At 39.2% G+C, this 13,869-nt stretch overlaps 1 protein-coding gene across 1 annotated transcript in view; it reads right to left on the bottom strand.

Annotated features, from left to right (window-relative positions):
• The window catches only part of LOC121906132 (eukaryotic translation initiation factor 3 subunit H), a 68,158-nt gene that overhangs the window by 15,160 nt on the left and 39,129 nt on the right, over nucleotides 1–13,869 (bottom strand). Inside the window, exons 4-5 of the mRNA XM_042424815.1 lie at nucleotides 6,700–6,799; nucleotides 3,890–4,039 (exon numbers count right to left, since the gene is read on the bottom strand). Of these exons, the coding sequence (XP_042280749.1) occupies nucleotides 3,890–4,039; nucleotides 6,700–6,799 (250 nt within the window). The remainder of the gene's footprint in view (nucleotides 1–3,889; nucleotides 4,040–6,699; nucleotides 6,800–13,869) is intronic.

Genomic DNA, 13,869 nt, shown 5'->3' on the forward strand with positions numbered 1-13,869 from the left:
AACGGAATTTATGAAAATAAATGATAATATGAGTGATAATTATTTATCTGCACTTAAAAAGTTATTGTACTGGATGAGAATCTGAAGTAGATGAGTTTTTATTTGATTTTATTTTATTATGTTAGCAGTTTGTATTACATAATTTCTTTGATTAAACACTAAAACGACATAACTGTGATTAATAAAGCCTTATTAAAACACACTAGTGCTCATAACTATGAATTCAATGATTGGCAGCATTTCCAAGCTCTCAAAATTTAGAGGTTAATTTACACATTGTTGGAAAAAAATGCATTTTACACTACACACACTGGCCATACCCTCAAAAGAGTTTAATTATTCAAGCAGGTCAGTGAGCCTTCTGATCAATATCGAATTAGAAATCAAATTCTATCGAGGGATTTCCTATCATCACCGTAATCCATTACCACGATCAACATCATCATCTGTGGTAAGAGCAACCCTGTTTGCTGGAGTGAAACTGCATTCACTCAGCCTTAGACATAGATGACACTGACAAATGGGGCCTCAGATTGGAAAATGAGACAAAAAGAAAAACATTAAACAAAACCCATTATCGTTTACTTTTTTGAAGGGGTGGAAATGAGGAGAAAAGGGTGGGGCTGTCAGCAGAAGATGCAGAGAGACGGACGCTACAATCCAATACAAGGACAGAGCTGCGCAGCAATCTGACAACTTCAGGAAACAATTTCATCTTGCCAGACATCCCATCGGCAGTCATGCCGGGAAACCTATGGGGAGGGCCGGGCTGCTTCAGCCCCTTTTCAAGTCATATCAAAAGCTATGTTTCAACTTCAGAGTAGTCATTTGGAAAAATGGAACAATATACAAAAAAAAGTTGGTATTTTCAGTCTCTTTGACAATTTGTAACAAATGACTATGCTGGTGCTTAGGTTTGCTGGACAGGCACATGCATTCTGTACATATGATAATAAAACATTTAATTTGTACTGCACTTTTCATTCATAGTGAAACTCAAAGTGCTACAGTATTAATAACATAGAACACACAACTTAAAGAAAATAGTAATAAGAGTTAAGGTGAAAAGGCCCTCCTCAGTAGAATGGTTTTTAGTCCTCTTTTAAAAGAGTCTGGGGTCTGTCCTGCCCCCAGATGGTTAGGATGGCTGCTCCATAAGTGTGGTGCAGCAGAGCAGAAGGTTCGTTCCCCCGCGGTGCGGAGTTTAGTACCGGGGGGCCCAGAGGAGCAAGCTGCTGACAGATCTGAGGGTGCAGGTGGAGGTTTTGTAGTAGGAGTTTTCATTAAATTCATGGTTTACTTATGTTACAGGACACAGATGAGAAGAATAACAACAACAACTCCTGGTGTGCTACACTGCAGTCTATAAGTAAGTGCACTGCACTATGTTTTGTGCACTAACAGTTTGTAAATCGGCACTTTGAGTCATTATTGTGCTAATTTCTCACACCTGCCCCTGGGAAGCGTTTTGATTAGCAGCTTCACAGCTGTTGCTCCACTTGCAGCGGTTTATCTCCATAAATGATTGCTGATAAATTCTCCCGAGACTGATGCTGAGAGCCTCAGAGATCTAAACATGAGACTTTATGAGCTAGGCTGTAAGTTGATATGGTGGGGTGATATTTGTTCATATTGTGCTCATTAGTGATGGAAAACAAAGTTTAATGTTAAGCCCTGTTTTGGGAGACATTTCTGAATAAATATGCTGTGACATTTAGATGTGGCATTTACTGCACCTAGGACTAGATATCCTAATCAAACATCCAATACAAAACCGAAGCTGCACCAATACGTTCTTGAAATATGGAGGAACTAGAATATGATATTAATCTTGTGATTTCTGTGTGGGTTACAGATCTGACGCAAAACAACAAATGTATATGAGGGTTATTTTACCACTCTAAGATGCACAATACAACCAGACGTTTTCACCAGCCACAGAAAAATGTCCAAGTTATTCATTTTGAGATGACCTGATACTGTATCCCCCATACATCTGGTACTACAGTCCAAGCAGGTTCAAATAAGGTTTAAAGGATTAGGCTGGTGTAATTTTTAATCATTAATATCATCAATAAATACTATGAAAAGACCAAAACCAACAAATAATTTAGTATCATCTATGGAGCCACAGTTTTATATAGCTTATGCCTATGTGCCATAGAACTTCATTATACTCTAAAAACTATTAAAAACACATAGAAGAGCCATGGTGTGACATATTCCTTCATTACAACAAACATGGCCAGTGAAGTTTATATCTCTCAGCTCATTATTGTTTTTCCTCTTATGACACTGCAGGTCAAACCAAATCTGACCCTTTTCTTTGTGAGTGTTGTCAGCTGCGTATTCAGCCTGGTGATAATGATCCAGGTCAGAACCAGACATTGTACATTTCTAATGATCATTTCTGCAGATAATGATAAACGGTGAAGTAAACTTGCGGTGTGTGCAGTGACATCTACCTGTTATAGAAGCACTTGACCTTTCGGTGACCTAAAATGCAGTTGCACTTATAAGTTTATGAGAAAACTACACTGGCTGTGCTCATTGTAATGAAGGAATATGTCATCCAATGTAATGGTAGGACTCTTTTATGTGTTTTTAATAGGTTTTGGAAGACAATGTCACAGAGGCGTAAACTTTGGCTAAACAAACCTTTCTTGTTAGTAAGAGAAATTATCTTCAAATTCTTTCTTTTCATGAGATTTCTGTGATAATACCAAAAAACAGAATTTTATAAGGACTACTTGAAACAGTGCTAGGAGCAAGTATGGTGGGTTAACATAATGCAGAATACATCAATAGACCTCTGATTCTTTCCTCCAATCTGGTACACTTTAGAACCGCCTAGAAGACATAGATTAATGCCCAGGAGTTCCCTAATGTCAAATCAATTTTAATTTAGAAGTAGCTTTAACTCATGTCTGTGAAAGCAGCCTGCAGGTTTAAAGAGATACCATGACATGGCTTTAAAGATTGTGAGACGCTTTTAAGAACTAAAAGCATTCTTCAACAGATATGTATTTACAGTGATATGGTAACCATGTGCAAATTCATGAAATTAAGGTGAAACTTTGCGGTAAAGTAATTCCATTTCAATTAATAACTTATCAATTTTTTGTCCCGTTTTGGATCTTGCTTGTGTGCACAAACAGCAGGTGTTGTTATAATAATAGAAGACATTGTAATGTAATCATACCATGGTCTTTTCAAGAAGAATAAAAGATTATTCATTTGCAACTTCGGTAAACAAGCTCCTTGAACTGGTTGAATAGCTAATCAATTATCCTCTGGCTAGTGACCTTGTTTGCAGATAAATAAACAAAAAAACTTTGATTTTAGTATGAGAGTGAAAGTGCTTCCCATAGGTTTGTTTTCAGCAGCAGTGCTGTTATGCGTGCGCAGAGCCCGACACCAGGACCCATATTTGCACACACTGGCAGTGGAATAACTTTAAACTATCATAGAATTGTTCCGGATAGGTTTATTCATGTTCATCGAGTCATGAGCATGTTAATTTACCAGCAGCTTTTAACACCAGAGGCACTACAGCGTGATAATTGCTCTGAGAGGCCAAATCACACAGAGTATCTAAAGCAGGTGATTCTGTAAAAGGTACCAGTGTGTTCCCTGCAAGTCACTGTGAGATTAGAAATTTTACAGCAGGACTGGAGGTCACAGGCTTCTATGGAGGACAGATATTGATAAACCCACACAATGCCCACACAAGAACATGCTACAAATGTAGTAAATATGGGTCCCCTGAGAAAAACCTCTTCGAAATAATCTAGCTAGCAGATGCACCTTTATACACTAACATTCATACAAACGGAGGTGTTTGGCCTTTGGCCCTCTTAGTAAACGACTGCATGAACTCATGTCTGACCTGCTGGAGAGGTTGAGCAGTTCGTGCTTATCAGCGACTGTGGACTTCTCCTCCAGTTCCCACATCAGGACGCTGATGAGGTGGGAGTTTTTGATGACAATAGGGACCTCCTCAAACATATGCTCGAAGCCGATGCTAGCCTTCTTCAAGCTGGAGAGTGAACAAGACAAAGGCAGAAGAAAAGTTATTTCAAAATTCCCTTCACAGTGATATTATAGACATACATGTTATAATAGACTACAATGATTGTACCATTTCCAATAACACATGCAGCCACACATTAATACTAAAACCAGAGGGAACATAATCCATCATCTTCTGCTGACACTTCAAGTGGTTCTGAGGAGACAGCTTGCCTGTTATGTGAAGAATCTTCATGTGTGACACAACAGTACAAGAACAAGGAATCAGTTCTGAAAATGAACCTTAAACAAACAAAACTCATGCAAAGTCCTGTTCTTGGTTGATCCACAGCCATTTTGAACACATTTGTAAGTGAACAGGGAGTGGGTGGGGTTAACTGTTTTTTCTACCTCTAGTTTTAATGCAGCTCCATACATTTAACTGTTCCCTCTCAGGTCTGCTTTTGATACATTTCCACATTTTGCTTCTTGTTGAAGTACATATATAACAAAGTTGCATTTTGTTGTCGCCATTTGGCTTGTACTTCTCAGTAAATTGCACCCCCAGTCATATAAAAGCAAAATGAATAATAATGTCATGCATGTTGCATTTTGATTATCTGAAAATTGTCTGATATGATAGGATGTCCATATTGCCGAAATCGAGCAATGTTAGAAGCAGCAGCCTAAATGGCTTTTTTATGGGCTCTGCTGATAAGTGTGCAAAGCACCGACCGATTTTTAACCACCTCTTCGTACTCCTCAGAGCTAAAAGCTGCATCTCTCTTTCTCTGACATGGGCCTGTTAACACAAAATGGAACTTCAAACTTTGCTTAATGTCTCAAATAAATCCAATAGCATTGACTGACTGCCTTGGTTCAGAGCCTGTCACTTGTGCACAGTGCATGAGCCACAAACTAATGTCTGTATATGTCTAATGTTGACTTGTTAAGACGCGACATGCTTGTTATGGGATCAATACACTTGCTTGCATTAATCCACCATGTGCACTGCACCAGAAACAGAGATGCTTATATTATGCTTGTCTGAGTGATGAACAGGGGTGTGGGAATCATTTGATTCTGAAAAGGTAATTTTGAAAAATGTTTTGTATTCCAAGTAGAACATCACCTCAGGCGAGCTTTAAGAGGAGACTCGGAGGCAGAGGAATTGGACAATCCTGCCTCGGGGTCTAAGTGGGGAGGACAAGATTCAGTATAGACAACAGACGTTTATAAAGAAAATCTATAATAGAATAAATGCTGTTTCTTATACATATTGGCACAATTATCCATCTACAGGGCTTTAAAATATTTCCTGCATATTATGACCTTTTCAAATGCTCGCAGAGTGATATGAAAAGGCGTATGAGGAAATGGAAGGACAGCAGATTATAGGCAGGACAAATTGCTCAACCCTACTGGACATTGGCACACTTAATGCCATGCTCTTTCCAAGTTGGGTCCCACTGGACAAAGCCAAAGGTTGACTCCACAGGCTGACTAATTTGATGCTTCAGATTGTGTGCTGAAGTGGAGGCTATTGACCACTGCCTCCATGGCCCAGTGGACTTGGAGGGCAGTTCAAAGGGATGGGTCTATTCAGCACTCATCTAACCCTGCTTTTCATTTCAAAAAGGCGTACAATATATGCAAGCTTATGTAACATCAAATACACCAACATGAAAGAGACGCTTTTCCCTGCACATTGTAGTGGAGGGGGGAAAAAAAAAACGAAACACTTTTGAAGTTTTGCATCTTTGGAAAGAAAGACATTATTGATATTCAGACTTCTAGTCTATGCTGAAAATAATGGGATAGAGACCAGATTGTTGTAATGTGGTGATATTGTCCTTTCCTGCCCTGAGCTGCCCTCTTTCAATCATGGGCTTATTGGGAACACTGATAGCTACAGATTGGAGCTGTAATAAATCATAGGAACTAATGAAAAGCTGCAGAAATGAGAAGGATCCTGACTCTGGGCCAAACATACTGGGTCAATAACGGAGTGGCTGGCGATAGAGATACACAGGTGGAGAAATACAGAGGGAATAGAAAAGAGAAATGAAATGATGCTGTTAAATTGTCCGTTCTCTGTGCAAATAAACTTGCTTTTAGTGGATTAAAAAAAAAAACGTGTATCTGAAGGTTTTAAATGGACAGAAATTTGATACCTGTGGGACTTCTTCATTGAGCTGTTATGCTTGCATTTGTCTGTGCATGTGAATCCTCATGCGTATGTTTATGCATGTGTGAGTTTGTGCACTTGGACTACCCTGAACTGCCTGGAAAATGGTCCCCTCATTACATTCATTTTTAGCTGCAATTTAAAAGCAATTACGATAAGGCTTGGGGTCAAAAAAAGCGTAAACATGGTACATTTGTTTGACGGGCAAGGGCGAACTGATAAATCATCATCATCAGCATCCATCTCCAACTGCTACTAAATGACTCCCCTGTGGATGCACAAGCCTATATTTGCATCCATTGAATAAGCAGAATCAAAAGAGCGAAAAGGCATATTTTTAATTATGTATTCCACTAAGCACTGTGAGCCCACATGTTTATATATGCACAAAGGCAAACACAAGATTTATTTGTGAACATCCGTGTTTCTGTGTGCATGTGATCACGAAACTCATCCACAGTGTCTTTAAATGTGTGTGTGTTCTGCTATGAGCTACTCACGCCTCAGGTGTGAAATCTTTCTCTTTGCAGATCTCCATGAGTTTTGGGGTAAGCCTGTAGGCCTTGAGAGACAAGGAGCCCTGGGCTGTCTTGATTGGGTCTAGAGGAAGAGATGTAAGAAGAGACAAATAATGTAAAACTGTCCTTTAAATCACATTCTCTACACAAACAAACAAAAACAATTGTGGCATTCACTAGAATATATTTTTATGTATATGGATGTCACATTTGCTACAGTAATATCCTGCTGAAACACTTCTTCACAATCACACTCAGCACCATGGTCTTCTACTGCCGGCCTCTTAGCATCTACTGAAGCACTGGGGGGGGTACCTTGAAGATAACTGGAGGAGTTGCCAACATTCATCATTCAGTTTTTTTGCCACCCACATTTTCCCAAGAGAAGTCAACAAGCTTCTCGTTACAAGCCCACTTTTCTACCCTGTGGGCAACTGCCTCCGATTGGCTGTTTCAAGTCCAACGCTTGTTGTGTGTTAATTTGCCGCTGGTTATCATAATCATTCCCTCAAAGTAACGTGGTGTGTATGTGAAAAGAGAAAAAAACTGAATTTAATCCTACAAAACAGTCAAAGGTCATTTTTTCACATTCTACAATATCTTTAGACAAGGATTTCACATAGTAAAATAGTGTATTCAGTAACAGAGGAGTGAACATTTAAACATGATACGATATGATATGCTACAATATATGACATACTTTATTGTCCACTTAGGGAAATTTGTCTTGGGTTCAGTGTTGCTGCATTCAACAAATGTCTTTCTACATTTTACATACAGAGTACATAGACATGTGACACAGTCAACCACATACTAATATTCAGTTAGTACAAACTTTAAAACATATTGTACGACTTTAAAACAACATATTACACAACCCATCCATCCTAACAAAGTCCCTTGATGACAATGGCCTCTATGGCTCATATTATGTCATTACTGTTTAAGATGTTAATAGAAGAAAGCACAAATGAGTTTTTCAAACGACTGAGTCTGATTTCTGGTCAACCCTAAACACTCTGAGCCTTCTCAGAAACTACAACCTCTGCTGTAGCATGGAGCACAGGCTGTCAACATGGGCTTGTCAGATAAACATGTTATCAATATGGACACCAAAATACTTTTAAGAATGTACCTGATTAATGGGAGTGTTGTGGATGATCACCATGCTGTGGTCACCTACTACCTTTCTTCACATTCAAAATGAGGTGGTTAGCATCACACCAATGTACAAAATTCTCTATCTCAGAGTAGTAGGATGATGTATCATTGTCTCGGTACAATAAACTAAAGATAGCAGTGTCAGAGAATTTAAGTATGTAATTATCCGGGTGTATGCTTACACAACCCTGGGGGGCATCTGTACTGATTGATTTGGGGTCAGAGAGGTTTTTGTTGGCTTTTACATGCTGGATATGATCTGTCAGAAAAGAGAGGTACCATTTAATAATAAAAGGGTTGACACTCATCTGTTTCATTTTCTGAATCAATAGATAGAAGGCTGAAGGGTATTAAAAGCTGAACTAAAATCAACAAAAAGCAGGCGTGCATGAGCTTTGGTGTCTTCCAAATGTGTGATAATCAGATGGATGATGCTGTTAATAGCATCATCAGTGCCCCTCTGTCTATAAGAATATTGGAGAGGATCTAACAATGGATTTATATGTGCTTTGAGTAAGGAAACCATGTATTTTCCCAAGCATTTCATCACAACTGAAGTGAAAGCTATGTGTCTATAATCATTGTTGTCAATTGGACAAGAGTTGTTTTTTTTTTTTTTAGGAAATGATGTAATGACACTTTTTCCAGAGGGCAGGGACAGTGTGTGAGTCCAGTGACTGTAGGAAAATAGGGCACCATGCTGGAGTCCGCAGAAGTCCTCAACAGAAAAGCAGAGATGCCATCTGGGCCTGTTGACTTTTTGGTGCGTACCTGACGGAAGAGTGATTGGACCTTGTGTCGGTCCACAACCGGCCTGGTGCCGGTCACTTGAAATGGTCTCTAGCACAGTGTTAAAAACCTGAGGTGAAATTCATTCAGTTAATTGGCTTTCTGAAGATCATCTGTGGTGATCAGGTGCCTCTTGCTTGGTTCCATGTTAGTTATGGATTTCAGAGAATCCCACAGTTTTTTGGAGTTCGTTGTGGTGAAATTTTGTTCTGTCGTGTCCTTTTGCTGCTTCCTGGCCTCCTTTAACAAATTGATCGATTGAGTTCCTTTTGAACCGTTTTCAGCTTCACCAGGTCACAATTTCTGAAGGCTGCATTTTTTGTTATGTGTGGTTTGTTGTTGGGATACACAATAATGTCCTTTTTGATGTCAACATTATCTACACAAATGTTTATATAACCGATTACTGTCTCAGCAGCCTAATGTACATTTGTGTCATAAAAAAATTTCCAAGTAGTGCATATGAAGCATCCTTTCAATGCTTCTTTGCCATCTTCTGACCACACAGTCACTGTTTTAACCTGTGGTTTGCTGCATTTAAACAGTGCTGTATGTTGGCATTAGATGTACTGTGCTGTGGTCAAAGGTTGCCAGAAGTGGTTTGGGTTTAGCTGTGTAAGTGTTTTTAGCATTACCATGAAAATGATAATAATAATAATAATAATAATTACGAATTTTATTCATAGAGTGCTTTTCAGGGTACTCAAAGACACTTTACATAAGTTAAAATGATCACAGAAAAACAACAAACTAAAAGCATATTTCATAGACTAAAAACTAAAGAAAGAAAACAACACATTAAAAACATATAACACATATAGTTAGTCTCAAATTAAAAGTAGTTCTGAAAAAGTGAGTTTTGATTTGTGATTTGAGCATGGACAGATCGGTGCAGTCTAAGATGTGTTTGGGGGAGAGATTCAGAGGAATGGGGCAGCTATGGAGAAGGCTCTGGTGTCCCAGGTCCAGTGCTTGGTCCTGATTGGTGGAGAGAGGAGATTGGCATCAGAGAAGCGGAGGCTGCGTGAATGAGTGTGGTGGTGGAGCACGTTGTGTTGGTAAGGTAGGAGGTGGCCTGGTTAACAACATTTGTCTAAAATCTTGTTGTCTCGTGTTTTACACGTAACATATAGCTCAAAACCAGGAAGGGATAGCTCGAGTTGCACTGGTTAATGTCACCCAGAATGAAAACGGGGGCCCCGGGTAAACGCTGCAGCTGATGGTGAACACCGTCTGCTTTGTGGGCTACAACTCTCACCGCATTCCCACTGGGTGGGACAAAGACTGCTGAGATGATAATGTTCACAAACTCCCTTGGGAGGTAAAATAGTCTCATACTTAGACAGCAGAGTTCAATGTCAGAGTTATAGACAGTTTCTCTAACTATGTATTGTTTGCACCAGTTGTTACTCACAAACACACAGATGCCTCCACCCCTGTCCTTCCCCAAAGATTTGTTTCTGTCCACACGAATGAGAGAGAAACCCTCAACTTCAACCAGGAGGCTTGGAGTATCCTTGTGGAGCAAGGTTTCTGTGAGCACCATGACACTTGATTCATGATACTCAAAACATGCCCTGGCGTTGATGCACAGTTCCTCCATTTTGCTTCTGACTGACCTCGCATTGTACAGTATCATGGAGGGCAATGAAGGTCTGTTTCTCTGTTGCCTGAGGTGCTGTCTTACAGCCCCCCTCCCATCTGCCTCTTCTCTGCTGACACCTACATCGTTCAGGCTGCACTTTCACAGCTACAGGCAGGTCCGTGATGGGAGTAAATCCAGCAGAGCGGAGTGACTGCAGTGTCTCTCTGGTGTAGGAGATAGGCAGCTGAGTTGCCCTGCATGCTGGAATTGTTCAGCATGTTGTAAGGAATTCCAAAACTATCCGTGTCAGGAGAGGAACTTGCACACAATTTGCCATAAAGGCCTGAACCTAATATTGCTCTGACAAAATTGAACAAACATCTATTAAAACAATCAAATCCGGCACTAAAACACCCAAACAAAATGAATACAATGCAGCAGCACATAAGCCCAGGTTACAAGCAGAGCAGCACCATTGGAAGTTTTTTTTTGCTGTAAAAATAATAACTTGTGCTTCCTGAAACATCTCAGCACAGGAATCTTCATATCTTTCAGTGATATAGTGTACTAAATATCATATTTCCGGAGATTCAACCATTTCTTAAGATGCTATGATCCAAGGGTCTACTGGTGTGAAGAACAAACTCCCTTTGAAATCCCCTTTCCTGGTAAGCAAAGCTAAATTTAACAACTAGATCTGCAAATGAAATTTGGCAGGCCATGACAACAGCACGTATTAGGGGCTTAGCTTGCCTTTGGTATTTATTACTGCCAACTTCATAACTGCTATAAAACATGTTGGCTGTGATAATAAGACTTGTTTGCCATCGATGACAGGACTTTCCGCAAGGACAATGAGAAGCCAGCTAATGGGAAAAAGTATCCAGCTAGAGGGGGCCGGGGCCTTGACTGATCAGAACTTCTGTAATTAAGAATCATTAGACCTGATTTATTATTTTTTTGATACCTTCACTGTGAGGTTTATCAAGACATGCCACAATGTTAATGTAATGTTTTAATAGAAATATACTCTTATTCAACCAAAACAAACAAGATTATGTTATGGGGGTCATGTTTTTACCCCCATATCTTATCTGGCTTATGTATCAGTTTTAAATTAAATTTATAAAATAAACCTATGCCAAAATTAACTCTAAAATAACAAAACATGTGAATCACTTGACTCAAATCATGTGAATCTACTGAATCAACTCAACTTCTAGTCATCTTCGTCTTCATTTTCACCTTCACTATCATCCTGAGTGTGCAGCTGAGGTATAGCCTATATTCTCCTCAACATTGCCTGTTTTACTGTGTGTTTGCAATGCGTCTTATAGATGGAACTGCTGTAAAAAGTGCAATGTAAATAAAAGATAATTAATTTATTCGTTCATTCATTAAGCCCATAAACGTCTGTGTGGCATATAGAAAATGCAGCACTTTCAGTGGACTTTTTAATATTTGCTGCACAATCGTTGCTGCCACCAGTGTTTTCCGGTGTTTCCCAAAGTAGCCCGTCTAATGAGGATGTCCCTTTCTGTGCAATCAATGCAATTCTTAAATGTGTTTTGTCATCAATTATTTTGCCAATATTTGTCAAACACTGAAGATGACTCTCCGCTCTCTTCTCGTCAGGACACAACCTCTCAGCTGAGCATGAATACACACATTCACATATAGCATGTGGGGGCGAGACTGATACAGACACATTTCTCTTTTATCATGCTCATATTGTTTTGAAGTGGAGGCTTGTGGTCATAAATGTACACGCATAGTAAATCACAATTTCTTAATCAAAACAATTTTATTAGAATCAAAAATTAATATAATAAGTGGCCGGCTGGACATAAATGAGTAGTCAGCTGTTTGGCCGGCAGCCTGTGCTTATGGACAGCTCTGCAATGAAATACAGTAATACGTGTATACATTATGCATTGCCCACCATCATAGGTCAAAGTTACTATACTGCTTCTAATTCAGACATTGATTTCAATTCTATATTTAATGGCCTGTTGTGGACTGCAACTTGTACTTACTACAAATGACAGCAGTGTTCAGCAGCAGTCTGTGTATAGCACTAGACTCACACGTCTTAAAAAGTGTCAATTTCCTATTTACAAAACACAGAAAGAGGTCTTGCTGATTTGAAAATTACAACGCTCCTCGGTGAAAAGAAGTAAAAACTAAATGTATTGTTAAAAGGTTCAGGCTGCAGAGAAGTTACCAGTAATAGTAGTAGAGAAACTACTGGTCTGTCCATTGCAAAATGTAATTGCACAGCAAGCTTTCTATTATTTAAAGTCAAATTGATAAACTGAAGTGTCAGTGTAAGGTAACGTTTAAAAAGAGAAAATGTAAAAAATACCTCGACCGACTGAGGAAAGGTTCTCTCGTCTAATTCTGTTCCACTACCTGTTTATGCTACTTTATGTAGAGAAAGTGGGAATATTGGCTCAGAGTGGACGGGCTGACAGCCACCAGAGTCTACCAGAAATTTTAGCGTGACTTATTCTCTTCCCAACAGCCAACTGTAACGAGCCATTTGCCTACAGCATTTGCCTACACCAATCCCAAAACAAGATTGACAATTGACAGCCAATCTCAATTTGTGCTGGCCAATCCCCATTGAGACTGGGTCGTGACAGCTACACTTGATTGATTGAGACAACTCTCTCCTATATCCATAGGAACCTTGCTGACTGAATTAAAAACCCTGAATTACAATCCCTGTGTGATCTGGCTTGAGCTGCTCAGATTTACTTGAATTTGGGCAGCAGTACTTCATATTTCCTGCCAAAAGGAAAGGCTAGTTTGCACCATGTGTTGCATACATTTGCACACATTATGTACGCATGTGGTCAACATGCAATAAGCTGCTATGGTGAACAGGGAGGAGGTTTTGTTTCAGTTTTGTCTTCAATCTGTTGATGTCATGTAAGCATCAAACCCAGGTAATCAAGGGGATGACAAAAGATCTACTGTGGACTTTTGGTTAGGTTTCAAAATTCCAGAAATGTTCTTCCCCAGTAAAAAGCAAGCCAGCCAGGTTAAAAGAGTTATGACATTTTACATCTGAGGGAAACTCTGAACTCATTAAATTTTTAATTGTGATCAATTAATAGACTAAGAAAACTGATGTGCCAACTTGAAATAAGGCAAATACAGATACAGCTGTAGATCCCCACATATAATATTGCATTTATCCATAAAATTGGAGACTCACAATAGACATATTTAAAAAAAAAAAATCCAAACTGGTCCAAATCGTCAGAGACTAGGATATCCTGACCTTTAGTTCCCGTTATGAGTCAAGCTCAGAAAACTCTGGATCCTACATTTCCCATAATGAACAAGTATATTTCATTAGACCCTGTCTTTTAAATGCCCTCTTCTTTCAAACCCTACACCTCCATTTTGTAATGCAAGTTGAGATAATCGATAATGCCTTAAGTGTTATTTTTTCAAACTTTGGAAAACCTCCAGAGCCACAAATGACATTATACAACTACTTCCACCAGTCAATCAGTACTCTTTGTGATGAGTAAACTGAACTTCATGTGTAAAATTGGTGGAGCATCTCTTTAAATCAGTATATATCCATACTATAATAATGTTCA

This window comes from Thunnus maccoyii, chromosome 10 (genome assembly GCF_910596095.1).
Source record: "Thunnus maccoyii chromosome 10, fThuMac1.1, whole genome shotgun sequence".
NCBI classification, from domain to species: domain Eukaryota; kingdom Metazoa; phylum Chordata; class Actinopteri; order Scombriformes; family Scombridae; genus Thunnus; species Thunnus maccoyii.